General features: G+C 40.5%; 2 protein-coding genes across 2 annotated transcripts in view; one reads left to right on the top strand and one right to left on the bottom strand.

Moving 5' to 3' along the window:
• EEA1 (early endosome antigen 1) overlaps window positions 1-14,626 on the top strand; it is a gene marked incomplete at its 5' end in the record, with an annotated part of 71,756 nt that extends 57,130 nt beyond the window's left edge. The window contains 10 exons of the mRNA XM_082014015.1: window positions 93-194; window positions 1,643-1,837; window positions 2,696-2,878; window positions 7,153-7,338; window positions 7,795-7,926; window positions 10,117-10,302; window positions 10,608-10,846; window positions 12,320-12,440; window positions 12,795-12,893; window positions 13,942-14,626. Coding sequence (XP_081870141.1) covers window positions 93-194; window positions 1,643-1,837; window positions 2,696-2,878; window positions 7,153-7,338; window positions 7,795-7,926; window positions 10,117-10,302; window positions 10,608-10,846; window positions 12,320-12,440; window positions 12,795-12,893; window positions 13,942-14,064 — 1,566 coding nt within the window. The 3' untranslated portion in view covers window positions 14,065-14,626. The remainder of the gene's footprint in view (window positions 1-92; window positions 195-1,642; window positions 1,838-2,695; window positions 2,879-7,152; window positions 7,339-7,794; window positions 7,927-10,116; window positions 10,303-10,607; window positions 10,847-12,319; window positions 12,441-12,794; window positions 12,894-13,941) is intronic.
• An 8,532-nt stretch (window positions 14,627-23,158) lies between these two features.
• Window positions 23,159-25,008, bottom strand: part of PLEKHG7 (pleckstrin homology and RhoGEF domain containing G7) — a gene marked incomplete at its 5' end in the record, with an annotated part of 34,526 nt that continues 32,676 nt past the window's right edge. Inside the window, one exon of the mRNA XM_082012594.1 lies at window positions 23,159-23,551. Within this exon, the coding sequence (XP_081868720.1) occupies window positions 23,444-23,551 (108 nt within the window). The 3' untranslated portion in view covers window positions 23,159-23,443. The remainder of the gene's footprint in view (window positions 23,552-25,008) is intronic.

Genomic DNA, 25,008 nt, shown 5'->3' with positions numbered 1-25,008 from the left:
ATTATTTTTCAAGGCTTTGTAGCTCCTGCAAAGATACCTGGTACCTGCTCTTAGAAGCTTGGGGAAATATTTGCTTGTCTTCTGTTTTTTAGGAAAAATCTTACCAAGAAGTAAAACACCAGCTCCAGGTAGAAACAGAGTCTGTAGCTAAAGAGAGGAATGAATTGAAAAACTCACTGGAAAAAAAGGAGGGGGTAAGCTGTTCACTTAGTTTCAAAAATCTAGAAAACAATAATAATAAATGTTTAAAAGATTCTTTTTCAGACTCACATGCTGGAACTGATGTGAGATAAAGAGGTTGGTTGCAGTTCTCAAGTTGCAATGTACCTCTGGGGCACTGAACTAAGGTGATAATAAAAATTTCCAAGATGTTAGTACGAAGTTTTAAAATACAGGTTTTACTCCTACCTTTCTGTGCCCCGCATACCTTAGTGGGTGATTTTAGCCCTTCAGATTTTTCATTAGTGAAACAGTTACTTTGTATTACGATGTCCTCTCTTTTTTTCATACTTACGTCTGTGAAGGGTAAAAGTTAGCTCGTATCCTTAGATCTGTTTTAGTCTCAGGCCTAATCAGGCTGTTCTCTGTGTGGCTGACAGGGCATTTTCAGATATCCTTGAAGGATTTACTTGCTTTTGCAAACTTGCATAATTGCCTGTGACTGCCTAAGGACCAAAATGTATTTCTTTTTTAAAAAAGAGCAGTCAGACTGCAAAATCATGGAGTCCAGCTGGCAGCCTGAAGGCCAAATCCGCTTTCATGGATTTCTTTACCTAAGCTGCCACCTGTTCCCTAAAGGAATCAGAAAAGTTATGATCAGTGGACACAGTTTGGTGGACTTTTACTGCCTGAAAGAGGGTTTGTGGATGTACAGGTGTGATGGTAATTGCTCTGTGACTACTGCTGCTAATCCCCTGGCTCCTCTCTTGTTCAGCAAAAGCACTATGGTGGTCTGTCACAAGTGCAGGAGGATGAGTTTGGTACCTGCTGCAGCTGGCAGCAGAAGAGCCCAGACCGTTTGCTGGCTGGAGAAAAGTTGCCTGCTCTTAATTTTGAATGGTGAAAAAAGACTGCAGTTGCTCTAAGCATAGGAAATTTGGAATAACAGACAATTTTAATGTGTTGTATTAGCTCTTAAAATCTAAATCTGCTTGCCAGCGTTGGACCACCTAGCTCTGAAGCAGAAAGTAGCAGCAGTGGTACTGTGGGATGGTCTGCTTCTGTGTGCAAGAAATAACAGTGGCATACTTGGAAACTGTTTGCTGCAAATAATCTGCAGCTCTTTACAAAAACATAAGAGCGAGCATACTGGACCACAAGAAAGGCGTAGCTTGGTATCTGGTCTCTGGCAGAGAACAACAGCAGGTGCCTAGAGAAAAGTAGAATAGGGCAAACCTTTCAGATTCCTACAATTAAGGGATTCTCCCCAACTATTAGCAGTCTTTTGGGAGCTGATTTCCTGAGGCTGTATCTTCAGCTTTAACAACTTTGACCAGTTTTTCATCTGTGAAATTGTCTGTTTGCTTTTTGAACTATGTAATTTGTTATCTGCATGGCTCAATAGGCAGTTGTACAAATAGGCATGTACAAATACTGATTTAAATTAAAATTATATGCAGTTATTTAATATTTTTGAATATAGATTTCTAAGCAGTTGTCAATAGAACTTGATTCGTCACGAGCGCAAGTACTGGAAATTCAGGGTCTCCTGAAAGAGAAAGAAAAAAGTGAGCAACATCTCCAGGGAAAGCTGAGAGAATTAAAGGAATCTTTTGAACAGAAGAAAAAACATAGTGAGACACTGCAAGCTGAATTAAAAACTGCCCTTTTAGAAAAGGTAAGACTGGCCTCTCTTACTCCTTTAAGGAAATTAATGTAAATTTCTCTGATAAGTGCTGCAGCTTTTATGTCAATATCTTTGTGACAAACAGCTGTCTGCTGTAGTCTTGTTGGAAATAAGGTCAGGATATGGAAACAAGGTCTTCAGATGCTGTTGGAAATGGAAACAACAACATCAACAACAACAATAATAAAGTAAAAAGAACCAGTGCTGAAATATGGATTCTGTAGGAAATGAATTTCGATAAAGTGATAAAAATGGGTAGATTGAATGTGTTTATTTTGCTTCAGGAGCATGCTGTGAGGCAAGAGCTGCCATTTTCTTGTAAAACAGTAGAGTTTTCTGAGAGTATGGACAAACTGCAGTGTTTTGGAATGTCCATGGCAGTTTTAAACCAAGTCTTCTCTTATTATACCAAAAGAATTTATCTGAGTGACAGTATGAAACTCATAAACCATAATGGAAAGAGTTCAAATGTCTTACAGCATTAGGGAATGTTGTGTTGTGTGCCATGCACTATTAAATGTTGTTCCAGCTTTGGCTGCCCTATGCTACAGGATCATGTTTGTGCTTTAGTCAGGCTGTGGAAACTTTAGGACTTGGAAACAATATTTACATTTTGCATGCTTGGTCTTAATGTGTTTCACTTAGTCTTTTGACGTGAATTAAATTTTGTTGTCAAATTAGTTACAAAATATTACTGTAAAAATCACAAATGCCAGATTACTGAACTGCTGTTTCATAAGGGGGGGGGGCGGGAATCTCATCTTGCAGTAGAAATGCAGTTTATTGACATGATTAAACTTCCTTTAGTGTCTGTAACTTTAACTGAAACTTCTTATGCTGATGTTTCAGGCAGAACTGGAGAATAAACTGCAACAGCAGTCCATTTTGTCAGCACAGGAGCTTAAAGCAGAGAAAGTCAAGCTGGCAGACTTACAGAAGACCCATGAAAAACATAAGGAAAACATGGAGAAGCTGCAGCTGGACCTTTATGGGAAAGAATCTGAGCTGCTGGCAACTAGGCAAGACCTTAAGGTACTTACAGTCATTTTAATGTTATACATGACTTAGTAGACCTCTTTATATCCATTTTGAAGACCAAGAAACAGCGCAAGAATTGTATAGGGGGGAAAAAAGCTCTTCTGCTACATATAGAATTTAGTGCTGTTCAATCCCTTCGCCTGGGACAAAGGACATGCTGAAACTAATTTAGAGCCAAGGATATTTGCCAGCTTACCTGGAACTACCTTTCCATTTGTGCGGCAGCAATCTGAGCTGTGGGAGCAAAGCAAAAAAATGATTTATTTCCATATTCTTTCAAGAGTTAATTTTTCATGTTGCTTTTTCTTGTTTGATATTGTAGCTTTCAACTAATTTAAATAGCATAGCTAATTAGGGCAAAGTCTCTTGTCCGCGTGTGAGTAACTGCTAACTAGAATTTTAGTCAGCACAGTTTGAAGCTCAGAGTTGTCCAGGACAGGCATGGCCAGGCCCTACCGTGAGATCCTAGCAAGGCTAGGTTTTTGTTAGTTAAAAACACTACAACGGAGAAGTTAAATATCCCCGCATGATGTAGCACCATGCTATTGGTGAGGCCAAGGTTTCAGGCATGGGGATAGATCAAAAAAGGCTGTTCAGTGTATGGGTGACATGAATGGGGTGGTAGGTCTAGCTCCTGGGAGGGGGTGGCAGGAGCTGGGCTGTACACAGAGCACCATCTGCTGGCATCTATTCGGAATATCACTGCTGGGATGGCTGGCTCCTCTCCAGCTGGCGCACTGAGGTGGGACTGGAAAATGAGCAAATGCTTAGGTCAAGTTTTGCGGTTGGAGAGACAGCATTGCGTGAGAGAGAGCCGCAGAGTGGGCAGCTGCTCTCTGGGGTGCCACCAGCACGGCTGGATCCTAGTACAGAAGATCCTGGCTATGTAGTTGTAGCCAGTTGCAACCTTTGAAGCTGTAAGTCGAAAAGTGAGAAGTGTTGTAACAAATCAGAAGTGAGAACGTAGTTATAATTTTATGGGTAGAATTTGCTGCAAATTTACTTTGGTTTGAAAATGCACCATCTATAACAGTAACTACACTCATACATTTTTGACTCTGTGACCGGAAAAAGAAACGGGGTAGTATTTGAGTGCTTGTAAAAGCTATAGTTTTCGATAAAAAAAGAATATATATAATAAAAAAGGATCCTGCTAAATATTTTTTGTGTATATATACACAAACATATATAGAAATATACGTGTGTATATATAATATATAAATATTTTTGTATACACACACAACACACATGCAAAACATTTAATTTTTTTTAAAGGTGTTTATATAGGAGAGTTAATAAAAATGCAGAACTGTTATTTTTGCCTTAATTTTTGAGTTAGTGCAAACATACTTTGTGTGAATCCTGCTCTCCTGAGCTCTGCCAAGTATCCCTCAGTCTTAGTGTTTGTGCTTTTTTGTAGTCAGTCCTGGTTTCCTCTGTGTTCTCAAAAGAATGTTTCTTTGCCTCCAATATTGGCGTCGCTGTCAGTATATTTTCAGCGGGTGTTCTGAGACAATATTCATGCCTTCAAACCTCAGGCCTGTAAGTCGCCTACAGTCAGTCTAACCCTTCTTCTTAGCAAGTGAAGAGAGATCAGGTTAGCATCTGTGAATAATTTCATGTCTCTCCTTGTGGACTGGGATCAGGGAGCACACAGACTAAAGTGCTCATTTGTGCACCTCACTTAGGTAGAATGAATCCAGGTCCTACCACCCAGCTAGGACCAGTTCTGCTGTTGGCATTATTATTTGCACTGTGACAGACCAAGTTGTAGTGAATCAGACTGTTCTATCTTCTTGTCTTTTTATTTATTTATTTAAATTCTATGACAGTCATCCTAGCATCTGTTTTTATCTACAAAAATAAGTACAGATTGGCATCTTCTGTTCTGTGCGTTTTCTTTGCATTTGGTTTTATCTGTCATCCTAAAGGGCAATCTCATGACTGAGGGTATCTTGTTGGGAGAACACCTATCATATTCTGGGAGCAATGGCAAAACTGAATGGTAATTAAATAAGGTAAATGGCATCAGATGTTTTGAGAGGTGCCCTTTTATGTTAAAGACATCAGCTCCTCAGCAGTCCAAAAGAATCGGTCTCAATTTTGGTCTCTCATGGAGACCAGGCCAGGAGCAAGGATAATAACTGGAATGTTTAACCATGTGCCAGAAGATTCCTGCTCATTTCCAAAGGATGCTGTGAGGGACTTTTGAGCAAAGCAGAAAGAAAGGCATAAATAGATAGAAGGTTGATTTACTGTTAAAATTATATTGAATGGTTTCCCAGGTAAAGTAGCTAGCATCATTATTAATCACAGCACAATTAAGAGGCACTTGTATATGTAAGTTATAGTATGCTAAATTGTATGCAAAATTCCAAGTCCTCTTATATTACAAAGTACTGAATTATAGAAATGTTTGTGCATAATACAGTGCAGAGTAAGCTGAATACTGGCTCCCCTTATAAGAACGTTTGCATTGTCTTAGCCGAGGTATAGACACAATGAGATAACCTGTCCAGTGTGGACACTTGGGGGGTGGGGGTGTTGAGAGAGGAGTATGCCCTATGTGAGGCTTTTAATTTGGGTGTCACTATCCACTTCATCAAATGTCATCGTCCTGTGCTAACAAATTGGATGTAACCACACTTCTTCTACTGGACAAAAAAAACCTGAATAAAAGCTATGGCTTCATTATGTTTCCTTCTAAAACTGGAGAGACTATTGGGTTTTCCTGTGAAGATGTTATATGATGATGCTACAAATTCCATCCTTTCTCATTGTTAGGAAAATATGGTACTCCATTGCCCACAGTGGACCAGAGAGGGATAATTTTGCTTTAGACTCACCCTGCTGAAAGCTTGAAATTGCAAAAGCACCTCCTATTTTGCTTAAAAAAATCCCAAGTTAACACCTTGCGAAGTGTTAAGTAGTAAACTCTAATATCTCAGAAAGCAAATAAAATAATTTGTCTGCAAATTAATTTTAAAAGCCAGTGTGAGCTTTTTAAGAGCCACTGGGGTTGTTGAAAATGCTATAGAATCAGCAGTGTTCCATCATTGGTTTTTCAAACTAAGCCGGACTCTACAGACAAAATACTTTAGACATTACAAGGGAGGGTTAGGAGGCATCAGAAAACAATTTGTTTTCAAATCAACATGGGAGTGACTAAAGCATATGCATAATTAAATGAAGTTGAAGTTGTGCTTATTGTTCCTTTTAAAATCGCTAACCTTCAACAAGAGGTTTGATTAAGATTTAAGGAAGAGCTTCAAAAAGATTTTTTTTTTTCCTGAAAGAATTTAAATCCTTACTGGTGCACTGAAGGTAATAAATTTATTACTAATAATAAATCTCCTCACTTCACATTCTGTATCTTAGCATCAAAAACTTCCATAAAATACCAATATTTTGGAGGAATGGAGGATGAGTTTGGTATTTTTTTTTCCACATTGGTTCTTTGTGAAAGAACATGCTTCTAAGTGGAGCTAGTTCTTGCCTAAAAAAACAACCTCCAGAATACAAGCTCGGGAGGAAACCCAAGGTTTGACTTTGCTGAGCAAACAGAATGAGCCTTGGGGACACGTTTTAGATTGTTTCTTGGGGCTTTGCGACCTGTTGTAGAGAGATAAATCCAAGTTCTTTTTCTAGGTAATGGGGAGAGTTGGAGGCAAATAAAATATAATCTGTAGCAGATTTTGAGTGGAAGTTTAAATTTTGTGTTTAAAATCCTGATGCAGCTGAGACTGTGAAACATTTTGTCTTGATATTAGCATTTTTAGGTTGTACATTTCACTTCAGTATTTTAAAAAATTTTACAGTTGTCCTAGCACTAGCTTCATTAAGTCATTGGTAAAAAATAGCATTGAATGACTTTTGAAATCTTTATAGTATAGCTTCTCTGCCTCTTCAGTAACAGCTGTCTAGAGTTATAGAGCAGTTGATTTGCCCAGGGAATAAAATAAATTAGTGTGAGCAAATTCAAATTCATTCTCTTTTCATCAGTCACCTTTCATTCTTTGTCCTTTTCACCTTTTCTCTGTGGAATATGTACAGTAAGGTATTGCTGCTGGAAATGGTACTCGGATAGTTTCTTTTTACTTAAGGTAACCTCGTAACCTAGAGTTTCTATGCCTATGCTTTGTTAACATTTGAAGCTAAGTGTTGCACACTAGATAACGGTTTTTCCGTGTGGAAAATGTTTAAGTGACTGTTGAGTATCTGAAGCTCTTACACTGACAGATAATTTGCAGAGCTCTCTTTGTAATTAGTCCACAGAAGAAAAACTTGCTCTAGCTCAAGAAGAATTAGTTTCCAGCAGAAATCGAATTGCTAGCAATAATCAGCAGATTCAGGAACTGAAGAAAGCAAAGTCTACTCTGGAGCAGGATGTATCAAAGAAGGAGCAGCAGCTGGGTGAGAAGACTAAAATGTTACAGGACCTTCAGAATGACAGGGTAGGTGCCTCTGTCTTTTGAAATCTTCACACAGACACATCCACCCCACGCAGGCACCCTTTATTAATTTCTGTTACATCTCTAAATAAGGGGTATTTTGAGGGCATGGCACTGTTGTAGTGCGTAGCAATGGCAGTTTTGCTGAACCTCTGGTGCAAAGACTTCTAACAGATAGTTGAAGTTAATTTGGTTCAAAATAGGCTGTTAATTTGTTCTAAGTGGCTAGACAGGTGGAAAAACGTTATTAGTTTTAAATCTAAAACTGCAAGCATGCTGCTAATTGTTTGCAGCATTTTGTTTACCAACTGTGGCTAAAGTTATGTGGCAGTTGTTTCCTCTTAATTACAAAGCCTCCAAAGTAGGTTTTGAATCCTGGATGTTTTTTGTTTGGTTTATTTTTTTATTTTGTGAACTTGGAAGAAGTAACTTTTCTAGCACTTCTTATTTCTCTTCAAGATTTTGAAAGAAAAAGACTTGGCTAATGAAAAATGTAAAACAACAGAGCTCCAGGAAATAAGGAATAGACTTGAAAAAGAAAGTGCCAAGCTGGGTGAAGACCTTAGAGCCTGCAAGCAAGAATTTGAGAAGGTATATTGAGACAAACTGAGTCTTCATGTGGTTGGTTATCTGATAAGAAATACGTGCCTACTCAGTAGATGTTATCTGGAATGGCTTTGCAAAGATGATTGCTATAAATATCAGTGTTACAGGTAAGGGAACCAAAGCACAGATTTCGTTGAGGTTCCTGAGTAATGCTGACTTGATTAGGGATAATCCTGGAGCACCGGTGCCCAGTGTTTTTGGCTAAGTAAGTGGACCACATAACTTGTCTTAGCTTCAGGATGGGTTGTAAGTGGCTTTTCTTCTGTTCCACTGTAGATTCACTGTGCGTACCCTTGCTTGACTATTCTGAAGTGCAGAAAGGATGTCCAAAAGTGTCATGAATGTGAAGTTTCCCAGATATTGTAGGCACATCTGGTACTTCTCAAGGATGCGTGGTAGAGTTGAAACTCCGTTGATGTGCTGTGGTTTTTTAAAATGTCTTAAAAAGTCACATTCGGGGAAGAAACAATGTCACAAGCCTCATAAAAGTCTATCTCCCAAAATCATAACAGTCATGTGAGTTTTCTGAAGGGTAAAAGTTTGGAGGCTTTAATTAAATAATTTTTAGTCTTCAGTAAAAAAATTTCTCTAGAAATATTCTACATTCTACGTATTTAATTTTTTAGTCTCTGTAGAAACAAACACTCCTAAAAGGCCGTAGTTTGTGTTTTCCATGTTATACTAGTAGCAGTTATATTTGCATCTGTTAAGCACACAGGGTTTAAGTTGCTGCATAAGTATAAATGAAGGTACAGTCCGTATACACTAATAAAAAGAAATGTGATATCTTATGAGTTTCAGATGTTCTTTTGTTCTCCAGTGTTTAGAAAATCGTCTCTTATTTTTATATAGGAGTCTACCCTTTGTTTCTGTCAAGCAATCTATGTACTTTCTTGGATTTGCGGGAAAGGTTGTTATAATTCTCATCATTTCTAAAATCTCTATTCTAAAGAAGAAAATTTATAAAGATGTATATAAAATGTGCGCACACCGATGGCAGCTTAATATTAATCTCTTCATCTCCGTACAAGCAATCAGACTAAACTAGAAATTGTTTCCTAAAGGCTTATACTCTGTTTCCCATCTCCTATCAAGGAATGGGTAGATACACATCTATAGCGCGTCCCCTGTCCTCAGGATATGTTCCCTCTCTGTCTTTCGTTTAATTTTAATTTGTGACATGAATTTTGATTCATGGAGAACTGGCAACTATTAGTCTGTTAGTACCTGTATGTAATTTTAAGGAAAATGGTTCCCGTAAATTTTAATAATTATTCTACCTCAGGATTTTTTACGTTTTATTACAGAACAAGTAAAACTAATATTTAAAACCAAATGTATCACCGTACTTGCTTAAAACAGGGTGATCATTTATACATTTAAGACTAATAGAAACTAGCTTTCTTCCATCAGTGTTTGGTTTTTACATTGTCACTACAACACTTTTAACCTCATGATTGCAACCAGAGAGCAATGTGAAGTAAATTTTAGAACAGACTGTAGAAAATGACAATGGACATATCTTTTCAAAGAACTGTAGAAAATAATCCAACAGAGCTTCCACTACTTTAGTAGAAACATACATGTTCAGCCTGGAGAAGAGAAGGGTCCAGGTGAGACCTTACTGCAGCCTCACAGTACTTAAAGGGGGCTTCTAAGAAAGATGGGGACAGACTTTTTAGCAGGGCCTGAAGCGACAGGACAAGGGGTAATGGTTTTAAACTAAAAGAGAGTAGATTTCGGATAGATCTAAGGAAGGAATTTTTCCCAATGAGGGTGATGAAACACTGGCACAGGTTGCCCAGAGAGGTGGTAGATGCCCCATCCCTGGAAAGATTCAAGGTCAGGTTGGAGGGGGCTCTGAGCAACCTGATCTAGTTGAAGATGTCCCTGCTCACTGCAGAGAGGTTGGGCTAGATGACCTTAAAATGTCTCTTTCAACCCAAAGATTCTGTGATTAAATTCATTTTTAAAATGTAATGTTGTTCATAATATAGGTTTAAGTTTTAAATCTTTGATCATGAAAATCATTGTGCTATAAAATCATCCTTTCTTCCAGGGATAAACTAAAAATTATTACTGTCCTCTCCTTGGAAAGAATTACAGTAGTTTTGAATTTAAATAATTTACACTTCCAGTGTTGCTACTTTAACTTTGAGCTCTGTATCCTAACAGGAGGTGGCAAATCTCAAGGATGCAAAACAGCTATTGATTCAACAGAAATTAGAGCTGCAGGGCAAAATAGATAATATGAATTCAGCTCTGGAACAAGAGAAAAAAAACCATCAAGCTGTCAAAGATCAGCTGAAAAAGAAAGAAGAGGAGCTGAAGGAAGAATGTGCTGAAATTGAAGCTAAACTGGTTAGTATGTTAGAGAGTATATGACTCTTGTTTTGTGAACACGCCTTTGGATTCTTTCAGGGACAGAGAGGAAGCAAAGATTTTACTTTAGTTTCACATTACATTAATTTTTAAATGACAAGGTCAGAAATCTTTGGGGCATTTAATGCTGTAGGGAAGTTCAGTGGGATGACAGCCTTGTCTAAGAGAGTTTGTTGATTGAAAGTAGTGATTCTAGTACAGTAAGATTCTTTGTCTCAATTAAATGTAGGGAATAGGGAAAGAATACTTGGAAGGTTGTTTTTCATTGTGCCGTTGTTTCTTAGCACACAGAGAAAAAAGAGAAAGAAGAAGAAAACCGGAAACATGAGGAAAAGGAGACCAAGCTCACCATGCAGGTCACAGCTCTGAATGAAAACCTGGCTACCATGAAGAAAGAGTGGCAAAGCAGTCAGAGGCGAGTGAGTGAGCTGGAGAAACAGACGGATGATTTACGTGGGGACATTGCCGTCTTGGAGGCAACAGTGCAGAATAATCAGGATGAGAGAAGAGCGTTGCTGGAGAGGTAAGTTGTGGTCATGATGATGTGGAAGCGTAGTTTGGGAAATGGATAGCCTCACACTGAAAACTTGTTTCAGTTGATTCAGGATACTATATTCATGCTTTATTTAAATCCATGTTTGTCCCTAGTGCCTGAGCTGTGGGTGCAGTTTCCAGAGTGCAACCTTCTGTTGTCCCTGCCAAAGCACTGCAAGGGGGTTGGGAACAAACTGTGCTCTTTGTGGGCTTTGACAGGGTGACTGTTTTGTAGAAAATCAGGCAGGCTTATCAGGCTTACTTATCACCAAAGTCACAGCTCTGTGCTTGTGCACAAAGATTGACACCTATCCATAAGAGCCTTCTGAATGCATTGGGCTGCTCTGAGCTTTGAGGTGTGTAGGTTGTGGCTTCTCATCTCATCTGTTGTGTGAACCTTGCAAGGCCTGTTAGAGAGAACTTCTCTTACTCGAGTTAACTATCCTTCTCTGTCACTCTGAGGCTCCACTGCCTTGACTCCGTCAGAGTGGTCGCCCTAGTCATCCAGAAGCCTGGAAGAGACTTCTTAGTGCCTCTGATAACAGAATTTGCTTAGGGACTTCTAGGTGTGCCCAATGCTCAATGTTAGGAGATGGAATGTGTAGTTGGATTAGATAGGCTAAGGTTCACACAAGAGTCACTTTCTTCCTCCTGAAAATCTACAGTCTCCTTTTCTCCACTTCCACTATTGCCTCTACAATATATTTAAGTCTTAGGTAAGCAGAGCACCTTTCCTTCAGGCAGCAGGAGGCATGTAAGGCAGCGGGAGTTACCCGAAAGCAGTGATTACTAGGGTAGAAGAAATACCTGGGAGACAGGAAACTTTCTTCATCCATATTTTCTGACATGTTTGGTGAAGTCAGAGTGGAAAACTTTTTTTGATACTGTCAAGCTTGCTGATTTGGTTTTTGAGCAATAGACATTGGGAAAGGATGGGATCAATTCAAGTGAGATCCTCTTTCTTTGGCAATCCCTTGCCAAACTGTGCTGAACTCATCCAGTAGCTGTTTACGGCTTGGCAGATAAAGACCCTTTGAAATCTGGCTTTCAGCAGTTAACCGAATTTCATCTGATGGGACGTGGCCTTGCTAAAAGAAAAAGGTTTCTTTTCTGCTCCTTTGTCTGACCTGGTCTGCTGCAGCTGGTTTGTGAGAGTGTCCTGTTGCACAGGGGTACTTATCGGCGCTTGCTATTGATGGACTGCATTCAGTACTGTCCCTGATTTTGGGAGTAACTCCAGGTGTTAATAAGCCACAGATACTTGGGAGCAATGCCAGATAATCTTGAATTGATTGTTACAAGAGAACATTTTTCCAGTCAAGGCATCCAAGAACGATTCACAGCAAGGATATTTTTGGCTGGATTTTATGAGAGGAACTTCTCAGTCATGACAACCTGCCCAAAGGAGGCAGTGTACATTGCCTCATAAGCTTTGAGCTAACTATTTACTATTTTTCCTCAGGTGTATAAAAAGCGAGGGAGAAATTGAAAAGCTTCAAGCCAAACTTGTAGAAATGAAGAAAAAGCTGGACAACACTACTGCTGCAATGCAGGAACTTGGCCGAGAAAACCAGTCATTACAGGTATAATTGGATTTGAAGCAACTAAACCTGTTGATTCTTTGTGTGGGAACTTATGAGAATTTCAGGTTTGTGTCAGATTGGTGGTGGGTTACATTTACAGAGTGATTAAGATGTTATGCTTGTGGTGTATGAGGGCCATATTCCTGTCTGTGGTCTTAATCTGTCTTAAATCTTCTCAGTTTTGAAAGTTAGAAGATTTTCTCTCTGAACAAATATAAACTCTCAGCATCGTGGCAGAATTGGTGCTTTTATACCACACTAGGTAGTGTGTGCAGTGAAAATAGAGGAAATTAGTAGGAATTAGACATGCATTTTTTTTAAAAAAAAAGCTTTTTTTTAATATCTTCTATACAGATCAAACACACCCAAGCTCTCAACAGGAAGTGGGCAGAAGACAATGAGGTACAGAATTGTATGGCCTGTGGAAAAGGCTTTTCGGTGACAGTGAGAAGGGTAGGTGTGTTCTACTGTGTGTCTGTGGGGATTTTTTTTTCCCTATTGTTTTCAAACTCTTAGATGGGATACAAACTTCAGAAAAGGCCTTAATAGTGCTGTGATACTCAGGACATCTCAGAATACAGTTATTGCATGCAGAGCCTTAAATATTAAAAATAAAGCTTGTGGACCTGACTTCATTCATGATTCTTTTGCCATTTTAACAGCATCAGTTTATAAACAGTATTAAAATAGTTCAGTTCCCTAAACGAGCAAGCAAAATTACACTGTTATTTATAAGCAATCTGAACTGGATTTACAGGTAAAAAAGGAATGTGAATTTGTTGAAGTTAGATATATGTGAAAATAGAAGGCACCAACATGATCTGGTGCTTTGTGACTATTACTTTCTAAACACCGACTAGACATGGAATAGAAGAAGCAACTGGATGTGTTTTAGGTCTGTAGTCAAGCCTTCTTTGTAAAAAACAGCTTTGGTCAGCTAAGATGTTAGCATCCCTCAATTGTCAGGATCTGCCCTTCATCCAGAGATTACCATCCCTCCAACAAGTGACTTGGCATTGAAGTAGATGAGGGATATTCATGAGGTTCATTTTGCAGTGCTTCCTGACTTCGTTTTAGGTGTCTCTCCCTGACCTGCATTATTTGTAGTGATGTACTTTGGGTAGTCTTTGAACAAAGGCTGCTGGATCCTTTGATTCAAGGGTACTTCCCGTGTGAAAGCAGGTAGTTACATGTAAGAAGAACATGTTTTTATGTGACCAAAATAAGTTCAAGAGGAGAAATTCAAGAGGAAGGTGAACTTCGATCAGTGCACTTCCGAACCTGGTATAGTGTCCTGACTTAGTGAAGCACTTCAGAATATTTTACTTCTATACCTTTTAGAAAGGATTTACTCCTGTGCCCTTCTGTGTTCAGTGTAACTACTGTTTAATAATTCAGACTAACTTCTGAAACATGGGAGTTGACTTGACATGATAGTGATCTCTACCAAGTGATCGATTCCCTATCATTGATGTGCATGTGTATTTCTTCTCTTACACAGCACCACTGTAGACAGTGTGGAAATATCTTTTGTGCCGAGTGCTCAGCAAAGAATGCCTTAACTCCTTCTTCTAAGAAGCCTGTCCGGGTCTGCGATACTTGCTTTAATGACTTGCAAGGATAACTGGCTATCGTGAGTGACAAAGAAATGTTACACTAAAGTCTATAATTTCTGTTGATGCACTTCGTTCAGCACTCAGACTACTATTCAGTTTGGACAATGATTGTAACACTTGGCAAAATTTAGTATATTTTAAAATGTTTATTGATACCAAGTAAAACTATTGTATTTTTTGTGAGACATGGGCTCAGATCATCCATAGCTTATTGCCATTTATCCTGGAAAGAGCTTCTATGTCTAGATTAGAAATACCAGTTATTTGTAAATAAAGTTTAAACAGAGGAGTAACAATGTATTTTTTTATCTTTTATTTTTTTGTTCAAGAGAAACAGCGTTTATGTGATATTGCAGTTTATTCTTGTTTCCTTCAAAGAAAAAGGAAGATGCAAAAACTTGTGAGGATTTTATGTATCAAATGTTGCTGTAAAAGCATAACTAACTGTTGCATTTGATTGCATATCTGATGTTCTTTATAACCCCTTGTGATTTTGTTTTCTTTCTATCTCTCTGGTTCTTGAACTTTTCTCTCTAAAGTTCGAACTCCCCAGTGAGGGTAACGGCTGGACTTCAACTCAGTTTTATTTGCCCACTTTGAATTTGTTGTAGTATCAGCACCCAAGTCCTTATCCAACTACAGCGCTTGGATACTGGAACATCTTTACACATACTGCATTGCAGAGTTTGTGTGTGTGTATGTGTGTCAGAGAGAGTATGTGTGAACAAATGAGACAGAGTTTAGCTGACATTGTAGGAATATTACATCATACATTACAATACTCCATCCCGTATTGATTGATTGCACTTCTACATATTCAGCGGATGGATTTTAATATTTGAGAAACCCTTATATGTGGGTTTTAAAAAGCAAACAAACAATACTGGTGGTAGCACATCCCTCCCCTGCCCATGCCCTGGAAGCTCTGAGAGGTCCTTGTGGTTCTAAGGGACATCCAGACCTTCCATGCTCGGTATCCTACTAAGAAGAGTCTTTTTTGAGACTGCTGCAGTTTATCTGACCTTTTCTTCTGTCCCTTCCCTCAGCTTTTGGTGGAAGAAGCTGAACTCCAGCTACACCTAACAAACCTGAGTTTTTCGTTGTTCCATCTGACCCCTGTTACTGGGGACTCTTAAATGTTATGTTAGTTATATGACTTCGTCTGCTCAGGACAGTGGTGTGAATCTCCTGCTACTGGCTTAGTTATAAGTCAAGCAGCTCTAAATAAGAGGCCAATACGTATGTCTTTAGATATTTATTAATATTTTCTTTTCTTACTTGCAACAGAGGTTTCTTGTAGAGTCCATGTAGGCTCCAAACTTCTTTTTTTGTTGCTATTTTATTTACACCTGTTCATTCTTTTCTGCCTGTCTCTAACTTTTCTTCCCTTTGTATCTGGTATTTCAAAACCATTAAGGTTATTTCTTCTGAGCAGATACCTTCCAATGCTTAGGGACCGTTTTTTCTTAAATACCCTAATAAATTCACCACACCTCAAGCCCTTCTGTGTCTTACAAAATTGTCCCAGTTGTTCAGAGAAGAGGACTGTGTCCTGAATTCCTCTACTTCTTGCCTAGGTAAGGAATCAAATTCTGTCACAATTATGGAAGCTTAGCCATCATTAGGCAGGTTCGTTTCCTTTTAGCTATTGACAGCTCTGCATGTGAATGAAGAAGAGTCTCTTTTATGAAAAATGTCTAGTCCTGATGAACTCTGAAGTGAAAAATCTTATTCTCTCTTCTCCAGAAGTAGTGATTTGTATCGTTCATATCCCTTCTTAGCTTACCTGTCTAGTTCTACATTTGCATCCTCAAGGAGCCCTCCTCAAGGAGTTTTCTTAAAATTAAATTCTTATTTCCCAAAAGCCAGTTGAATTATGTAACTGTTCTCCTCACTGTAAAGGGGTTTGGGATACAACCTAGTTTATGTGAAATACTGACCTGCTTTTCTGGTTCAAATTTGAGCGTTGCTTGCTCAAAAGAAACAACTGCTGCCACGATTCGGTATGAACAGTGTCTGGACTTGCTGATTGTCCTCATCAGTGTAACTGTTTGGCATAAGAGTCTTTTGAATAGAAAATATGAACAGAATCTCTGCCTCTGGGAATTTTTTTTCTACTTATTTATTGAGAGAATCTGAAGAGTTTGCTTTCAAGCCTTTCTTTGTCTGACATGTGATTTCAGAAATATGGGAAAGGGAAAGATGTGACAGTCGTGCTCCAGCCTAGATGCACTTTGCCCTGTTGTGTAGAACACGGAGCCTCGTGCTGCTCTCAGGGTGAAGACAACCACGTGGAGCAGAAGGGATTTTGAGAGGGAAGAGAGAAGCTTCCCATGACTGCACAAAGACAAAACACATGAGGCAGAGGAAGATGGAAAGCTTTCAGGGGGAGCTAGGAAAATGGTTAAAAGACTCACTTGTGTTCAGGCATTTTGCTTGTGAATGGGAATATGTGAAAGCTGAGGAGGGAGCTCTGCAGTAAAGAGAAAGTGGTAGAAGCTCTAGTAGGGTTGCCTTTGTGTAAAAACAAGGAGAGTCACCTCACTCAGCTGGCTGCCGAAGCAGTGCAGTTGGCTGACTGCAGATCAGGCCTTCGTCTGGAGTCCCTTAGCTTCAGCGGCAAAACCAGCTTGATTTCTGAAGGTTGCTTTTTGCTGACCAGTTTATATGACCCACTTTTTGAGGGGATGGGAATGCTTTTCAAATGCACATTTGTAGAAAGAGGGATTGTTAAAATCTGGAGGAACTTTGGTGGGGTAGAAGCTTTCATGCTTGAGCTTTGAGTCTACAGCAGTAGGTCAGAATTTCTATAGCTTTTCACTGGAGTAAATTTATTACTCTATTGCTAAATCTTATGCTGCTTTTGTGCTTATGATTCTTAGTACTGGTCTGTATTTGTTGACAAGTTGATGGTATAATAGACCCTGTAATGCTCTTGGCCTCACTGCCTGTTTGGAAGTTGTGCTCAAGCTCAGTAAAATGACCTATGAGATAGATAATTAGGGAAACTGGAAGGTGAAAAACTTTGTATTTATAAATCTGCTTGGAGAGGCTGACCGTTTTGATGGGCATGTTGTCAGTAGGAATGTGTTTTTTGTTGCACTGCTTTAAAATATAAATAATAGGAAAACCTAGTAAAAAGCCTGGTAACTTTTACCATGCTGAGTTAAAAAAGGATTCCAGACAAAATAGTTTAATGCACCGATTTTTCAGACTGCAGACACAGGAACAGAGGGGAAAACTAATAAAATGGCAGAAGAGACTAGAGCCTTTGAAGCGGAGGATGCACAGCGATGTGTTTTTGCAGCCTCTAGCAAGAACCAGATTGATCTGATTCACTGAGGAGAGACCAGTATAGAGCAAGAGGTGGAAATAATGGTAAAACTAGCGCTCGAACCAGTAGGTGTGTGGGATCCTCATGCTGCCTTTGGTTACTAGCCATTACTGTGGCATCAAGGTATGTGACGGTGAAGTGTGGGGTTTGTACCTGAAACTGTCGCCTCTGCAGGACACTCCATCCACATTCAGAATTGCTGGGGGAGCAGAATATGAGAGACCAGCTGCTACATGGGCTGCGACAAGCTACGGAGGCAATCGGAAAAGTGTAAAGGATAGTCTTGCTAAGGGTGGGGAGAGGTTCTTTGACTTCCTGAAGACATCTCCTCTCTTCCCAATAAAACAGCTACAATGCCTTGGGCTGTTGCCTCCAAAATGTCAAATCCTACTGTTCTACTCTGGCCTCATGTCAGCAGTACCATATTTCATACTTCCATCCTGCAATGCCTCTGGAGGCAGGTAGCATTGCAGAGGTCAGTGGCAGGCTTTTGATCTTAGCTGGCTGTGCTTCATGGTTATTTCTTCTCCCTATGTATTCCTTCCTTCCAGTAATCTTCCCCGTTCTGCAAAGGTTGAACAAAGAGGATAAAATTAATGACTCACAGTAGGAATAGTTGCTGTCTGCAGATGAAGAGACGAAAGGCATTTTCTGCTGCAGCTTCTAAGAGAGGCAAGAGGTTTAGAGGGATCTCATTTTTCAGCTGGCTTCACTCTCTGGCACAAGAGTCTGAGGCTCTGGGGCACAGTGCGTGTTTTTTCCTGTGTTTTTGGAAGGTGTCAAGTAACCAAGTTGCCATGGAGTGTGGAGCGCTAGGTACACAAGAACAATGACTATTTTTGTTGGGTTTGGGATGGTTAGGATTATTTGTGAATCCTCACTGGAAAAGCTTTTCTTAGTGAAGCAAGAAGGGATTTGGGAGCAGAAGCATGAAATAACCTTGCTGTGTTTGTATTACACTAGCAAGAACAATTGAGTCTGTCATGCTAGAGGTGACATTCCTAAAGAAGGAATCTGCAAAACTCAGGTACTTTTCGGGATTGTTAAATGTCAAACACAAAGTAGGAACAAATGCTTTTTGCAAAACTTGAAGAATGTATGACCAATACTCAGTGGCAGACAGAAAACAACCAGAGCTGAAGTTCAAACAGAATATAAACTATGCCAAGAAGAATGAGACTATGGTTTGAGTATGTTGAAACTGATAAAGTACTCCTCCAAGTACCACCCCTACCACTCTCCTATTCTTGGAGGCCTAGGAAACAACACTGTCATTTGCACTATGCACTTTTTGCTGTCTTAACTGAATATAATCTACAGTAAATGAAATGTCATTGTTGGCTTTGCATGTGTTAGCTGTAATCAATGAACAGAAGGTTCATCTTCAGCTGGACTTTTCACTGTATTACATTTGGCCCCTTGCTAAGTAAGGAGAATTTTACTCATAATTCCTTTGTACCAAAAATGCGATCATCGTCTGAGAGCACATGTAACAACAAACCCCACGTAGTCACACAGACATTGTCTTTGTAGAGCTTCATTTTAAGATTATAAAATGAGAAAACATGAATTTTATGTATTTTCAAGGGTCTTGCCAGTTGTACAGTTCTTAATTTTTGAAGTCTTGACCTCAGCACCCCTTCTAGGATAAGTTTAAAATTATTGTCCAACCACAGCCTCTCCAAAATCACTAAGTGGTGTACTTTTCAAAAACAGCAATAATTTGATAGTAAAGTCCCTTCACAGCACTCAGTTTTGGGGATTTTTTTTTTTTTTAAGGGGCACTGAATAAAGAGGTTTGCATCTTTAGAGGGAACATTAGATGCCACTTAAGATCACAATAATGAAGAGGATAGGTACTAGTTAACATAATAAAGTCTGCCTTTTGTCTGTAGCTCACCACATACTATGCACTCACTCTGCAGTAGATACAGGAGTATCTGCTTGTTTGAAGATTACTGAAGCCCTACTAACCCTTTTGGATCAACGTTACTATGAAAGCAGAAGCCTGGCAGGCGTGTTTTCCAATTTTTCCTCACCCTATGACCTAAATGAAAAACAAATTCATCTGTATTTCCTGCCTTTTTTGGTTAAAGAGGGCAGGGAAAGAGTGATCATCGTTATATGTCAACAGGCCAGTGCTGGCAGGTCCAGGCTCCTGCTGTCGGCTTTATTGCAAAGTACTCCGTTGTATCACGCTAAAGCTTGATTCCTGGCACAAAGGGGACATTTAAAAGAATGTCTCGCTGGGTTAGCAAATACCAGAACTTTTTATAGTAATGTGTCCAAAATGCTGCTTGTATAGGATTTGTCACTTTTGTAAGAAAAAAAAAAAAATCACACGCAAAAAAAAAAAATTATAAAACCCCACCATTTGATGCCATTACATAAATTTTCGTTTAAACTACCTCTCAGCGTGGAATTCAAACATTAGGTAAGTTTAAGGTTTGCTCACTGTCATATTATGTAGAAGTTATAATGAATGCCAAAATTGCAAAAGTTTATCACCAAAAAGGAAAAAGGTTAAGTCTTTTTTTTTAATGTGTTTCAAAGTATCCAGTAGTTTCAAGTTATTGTAAACTCTGCTGTATTCTTTTAAACTTCTATAGTTTCAGTCTTGCAAACTCTAGCTGCTGGACAGGAAATAAATCATAACCACAGGCTTTCATAACCACGGTCTGCTGGGTAAAAACAATTTTGTATGCAGCTTTGTCGTTTGGCCATAGGTTGCCTCATTCACGAAATGTACCATTAATTTAGTCTTCTTTTTTTTCTTCAGTACTCAAGATGTGAACTTGATGAATGGTATTCTGTAAAGGATGCGTGCCACAAATTACATTGTCTTGTTTGCCTCTTTTCTGAATTTTGGTGATCAGTTTATTATTGCAGATGTGAATATTGCTCATACAACTTAATTTCTGTAAAATTGTATAAAATATAAATGGAAAAAAATTTAAGTTCTTACGCAGTATTTAGAGGCAATGTATAATACTATCCTTATGTTGCAGTTTTACCTACAGAGTACTGCACTTTTAAACTGGATCATACCATCTTGGTAGGTGTAGATAGATTTTTTTTTTTTTTTTTTTTTTTTGGTGCATGAGTGTGTTTTGTTTCTTTTTAATTGAAGTTCCATTTTCAGTGTTTGTGTTTACTACTTGTGATCATGTAGTTGTGCCTTAACATCGTGAAAGAATTTAGTCCAGCGTGCACTGTAGTTCCTAAACTCTGCGATTTGGAAGGTGGTATTGGATTTGGAGGAGAAAATGACACCATGCATCAACGGGTTCTGTATAAACTATGATAAAATGTTATTGAGATGTCATTTTTGTTTTCTAACCTGTGAAAGGAATGATTAATGACAATAAAAAAAAAAGTTTGACCTTTCTAATAGACCAGTTCTGTCATTCAAAACTACGTTGCCCCACTTCAGACGGCAAAGCTACTTTGAAATGAGGGATATACCATTTTACAAATGAACTGTTGGGAAGACACGCATCTAAGAACAAGCTAAATGCTCCAGTTTCTTAGACTTCTGGGGACCTGCAACAAATGCTTTCATGTTCCTGAGGAGGGAGTGATAATGACCATTTTTCAAATTTGTTTTTTCACAAGTTAAATTCAGAGTAGTTTTTCCATTCCCAGTAACTGCACAAAACCGCTGGGTATCTGCATTCAGTTAAAGCCCTTCTGTCACTGGCTGTCTTCAGACATCGCGTTCAGTGCAGTTGGACAATTGGCAACTGGGAGACTTGGAGGTAGCACTTGTTTTATTTTTTAGACTAATGAAGGGCTCACCTGTGAGACGAAAATCTCTTTCAGGATGGAACTGTGTTGCAGAGAGAAGCCAGGGGATTAGTGTGTGTGAGATCAGTCCTGTGACAAAGCCACTACTGAATTGTGGGGGCATTCAGAAAAAACCTGTGTTTCGCTATTGAAGCAGATCTTCCTAGGGGCTCTGTGGAGACACTGGAGAGAGTCAGAGAGAAGAAGTCTCCTGAAAGGCAATTTAAGTTGGGAAGTTAATTTCTGCCTCAGCTGCTTTCTGAGGCATCTTTCTCTCCAGACCACAGAAGAGCCTGTTGAGCTTATGTCTCCCTAAAGACAGGCTGTGCGTGAATACTTCCTTCCCCTGGGATGTCCTCCTTGGAGATGTGCAGGCCTCCGGGAAATACTGAATCTCTGGGACTACTTAGTTGTCTGGTTAACTGAGCAGAACCTGGCTTAAGGTCATTTTGGCAAAAAATATGCGGAGGAGTAAACACACCCTCCTTTCTGCTGGCGCACAAAGCGCAGAGCTTAGTGTGTCAGGTGTGGCTTCTCTGGGCTTGAAATATCTTTTTGTCTTACCAGCATTGGTTTCAAGATACTATGAGGTTCTGGTGAGGCACCAGGGGTGGAAGCGGGAGGGTGTGATGCACTGTGCAGCTGAGCTTGGGGTCGGGGAGATAGAGCACCACTGTGTAAGCCAAGTTGTGGCTAAGTGGTTGCAGCTTGGGTGGTGTCCTGGAGGAGATCTGCTGTCTCCACTCTGTTCTGCTCTCCTGCCTTACACATTCACCACTTGGCATGCAGCCTGAGTGGCTGTTCCTTTCCCAGGAAGCTGTGACAAAAACTTGTCCATCACAGGCACAGGGGGAAGAGCAGGAATGTGTACCGCAGCGGCCTCGGCTGCATCCGGAGGATGCTGAACCTGGTAAGTACATACATATATAGAGCCTCCAGACCAGGGATTGTATGTACTGGTGAACCAGCTCAAGTGCATAAAATGTACCACTGCATCCTGATGGGTGGAGCTGGGTTAGGGGCAATACTTGAACTCATGCCTAATTTGATTCTGGAGTAGAGGTGCATGTGAAGTGAATGCTGACTTCTCTATGAATAAGGCAAATAACTGGAATGGCACTCCTACGTTCTTCAGCGTAGTCTTCATCGGTGTGGCTGTTCAGTTCCCCCTGAAGTCGCTTCTGACACTGAAGGGGTATTCGAAGGGCTAACTTTTCTGCTGAGGGTGACTAGCTGATTGGGCACACAAAGGGGGAGAAGTGACAGAGCGGCTTAAGAGTGGCTTTAGGGAAGTCTCCCTTTCTCTCCTGACTATGGCTAATCTCAGGGGATTAGCCAAGGCCAACCTGGTGAGAGCACCCTCCCTCCGTGGTAGTTACCTGCATGAATGTTGTGGCAAGCGGTTGCAGGCTGTTCTGCAGGTCTCTTGAAGTACCTCAAAAAGAGGGGGTGAAAAAAAAAAGTGATTAACAGGGGCTCAGGTGCTATAAGGACCACAGATCTGGGATAGCAGTGAAGTATTGAATGGTTTAATGCAAAAGGAACACTCAAGTTTGTGAAGCAAACTTGAACTCTAAAGGCTGCAATGGATGTAAACAATTACAGATCTGCTGTTAATGAAGTGGTGAAAAACTTCAGGTAAAAAAAAAAAAAGGCCAGTAAAGCAGGGCATTGTTGCACTTTTGTTCTTTCTGTTTATATGTTCTGCAGCATCTCTTGTTTAACTGAATGTTATATGTAATTATGACCTTTTTCAAAGAAACTTAAATAATCTCATTTTAAAAATTAATGGGGAGTCAACACAATATATGCTTTTACTGATCTGTCTCCACAAGCTCAATGTTAATGCAAAAAACACCTTGTGATATTATAGTTTAGTAGGTAGAGAAGCATAACTATAGGGAGCTATGGCAATACAATTTTAATTTCATTAAATTTATTAATACAATTTCCATGATCTTGGAATACCCTTCTAGACTTTTCTGGTGAGTAGACTCACCAGTGTAGGTTTTGCACCTGTCCTGCTTTCTAGGAAGCAACAAGCTGTAGTAAAACTTCCCTGGATGGCAAGAGCCCTCCCCTAGCTGAAGCACAGGACCATCCAAGAGTGGTATGTTCATCGTGTGGCTCATTTTCCCCCCCCAGTTTATTCCTACGTCCCATGGTCAAAGCTCATCGCTTCTGTCTAGTCAAGTCAGAAATCTGCTCGCTTCAGAAACATCACCACAGCAGTCTCCCCCGGATCTGTTGGTGCTGTGCTGACATTTTTAAATTTCAGGGGATTCAGCTGGGGAGCAGAAAGCAGTGCTTTTGTTGGTTTCATGTTGCGTGGTGTAATTGGAGATTGCCGTTTCTATCTGTGACATCCACGTTTTCTGTAACACGAAAAATAATTTGTAAACCAAGGCAATCTAAAAAAGTTCCAGTAATTCAGATATATAAACACTCAGAGCCTTTATTTTTATTTAGTGTTTCTTCTTACCCGTGCTCATAATTCCTGAAGTGAACATGAATTAACCCAGAACCGAGACTCTCCCCGTTGCTCAGGCTGCTACACGCTACTGGAGCGTGTGTCTGGGGCCAGGGATTTCCAGTGAGGGTTTCCTTTTTGCTTGGAAGGTAGGATTTTAATGCTCTGTTTGTTTGAAATGGTGAAGTTTGCTGTAGGCTATTTCACCTGTTTTTGTGTAATATTTATTAATTTAATGCTGTCCCTGCAGCTGGGGCTCCCTGTTCCTCTGATTGAGACAGCTCCGGTGCTATCAGCATCACAAGTTCTGCTCCCTCCGGGGTCTGTCACGTGCTGCCACATGAATTTCAGTTTCTAGCACCATGCTGACAGCATTCAGCTCTATATCCGCTGTCATCCAGGTATGAGGGCAGGGGGTGATGGCTGGAGAGATGGATTTCGGATGTGTAACTTCCTTCTCTCTGTGCTAGTCCAGATGGTCTGGGTCACAGAAGCTGGGTTGCCTCTGAATTGCTATGATTAGGCATTACAAATTAGTTGGCAGCCGTGCGAGCTTAAGGTCTAGCTGTGCTTCTCCCACCCGAGGATTTTTGTTTTGGCTAGTCAGGGGCTGCTCTCCCTGCTGGAATGCATGTAGAGACACTGAGCTTTGATGCAAAGAGTAGAAAAACATGAAAAGGGGCAGCCCGTTCTACTTCGTGCTACACCGGGATTCGTAAATTTTGTTGTTGGCCCATCTGGTTGCTTCTTGCGTGTGTTTACATCCTGAGCAACTTAAATATACCGCTTTGAAAAATGCGAAGCTGGAGAGAGAGACACTGCATGACCTGTGGGTTTAGGGAGTCCCAGCGGAGCACGGAGCCTGGCTGCGGCACGGGCTGGTTGCTCTGGCCCCCCTGGGGCTGCCGGCGGAGGAGGCTCCGGCGTGCAGTCTGGTGGCGGTGGTTACGCGGGGGTTTGCCAGGCAGCAGTGGAGCCACCGGAGGCAGGATTTGAACTGTGGCGCCTTCCGAGGCTCCGGGAGGAGAGCGGGGGCCGGGGGGAAGAGGACAGAGGGCAGGGCAGCGGCCTGTTCCAGCTCTGCGTTTTCACGCGTCTGCCGAGTACCGGGTCCGTGAGAGAGGGGCGGGCGTGGGGCAGGGGATTCACTGCGCCTGCGCCCGCGCCCAACGCGTCTCCTCTGCTCCCCGTGCGCCCGGTAGAGCGCAGTATGGCGGCGAGAGGCGGGCGGGCAGGGTGAGACTGGGGCTTGCAGGGGAGCCGAGGCAGGCACCTCACAAACATCAGGACATCCAAGAGCCAGCTCACAACGTTACAGCTGGGCACGAGTCAGCGGGAATGTGGCACTTCGGGCTTCATTCA

The sequence above is a fragment of the Phaethon aethereus genome, assembly GCF_964289735.1.
Source record: "Phaethon aethereus genome assembly, chromosome: 1".
Lineage (NCBI taxonomy): Eukaryota > Metazoa > Chordata > Aves > Phaethontiformes > Phaethontidae > Phaethon > Phaethon aethereus.
Note: the sequence above shows the minus strand (reverse complement) of the source record. Positions and strands in the feature narration are given on the sequence as shown.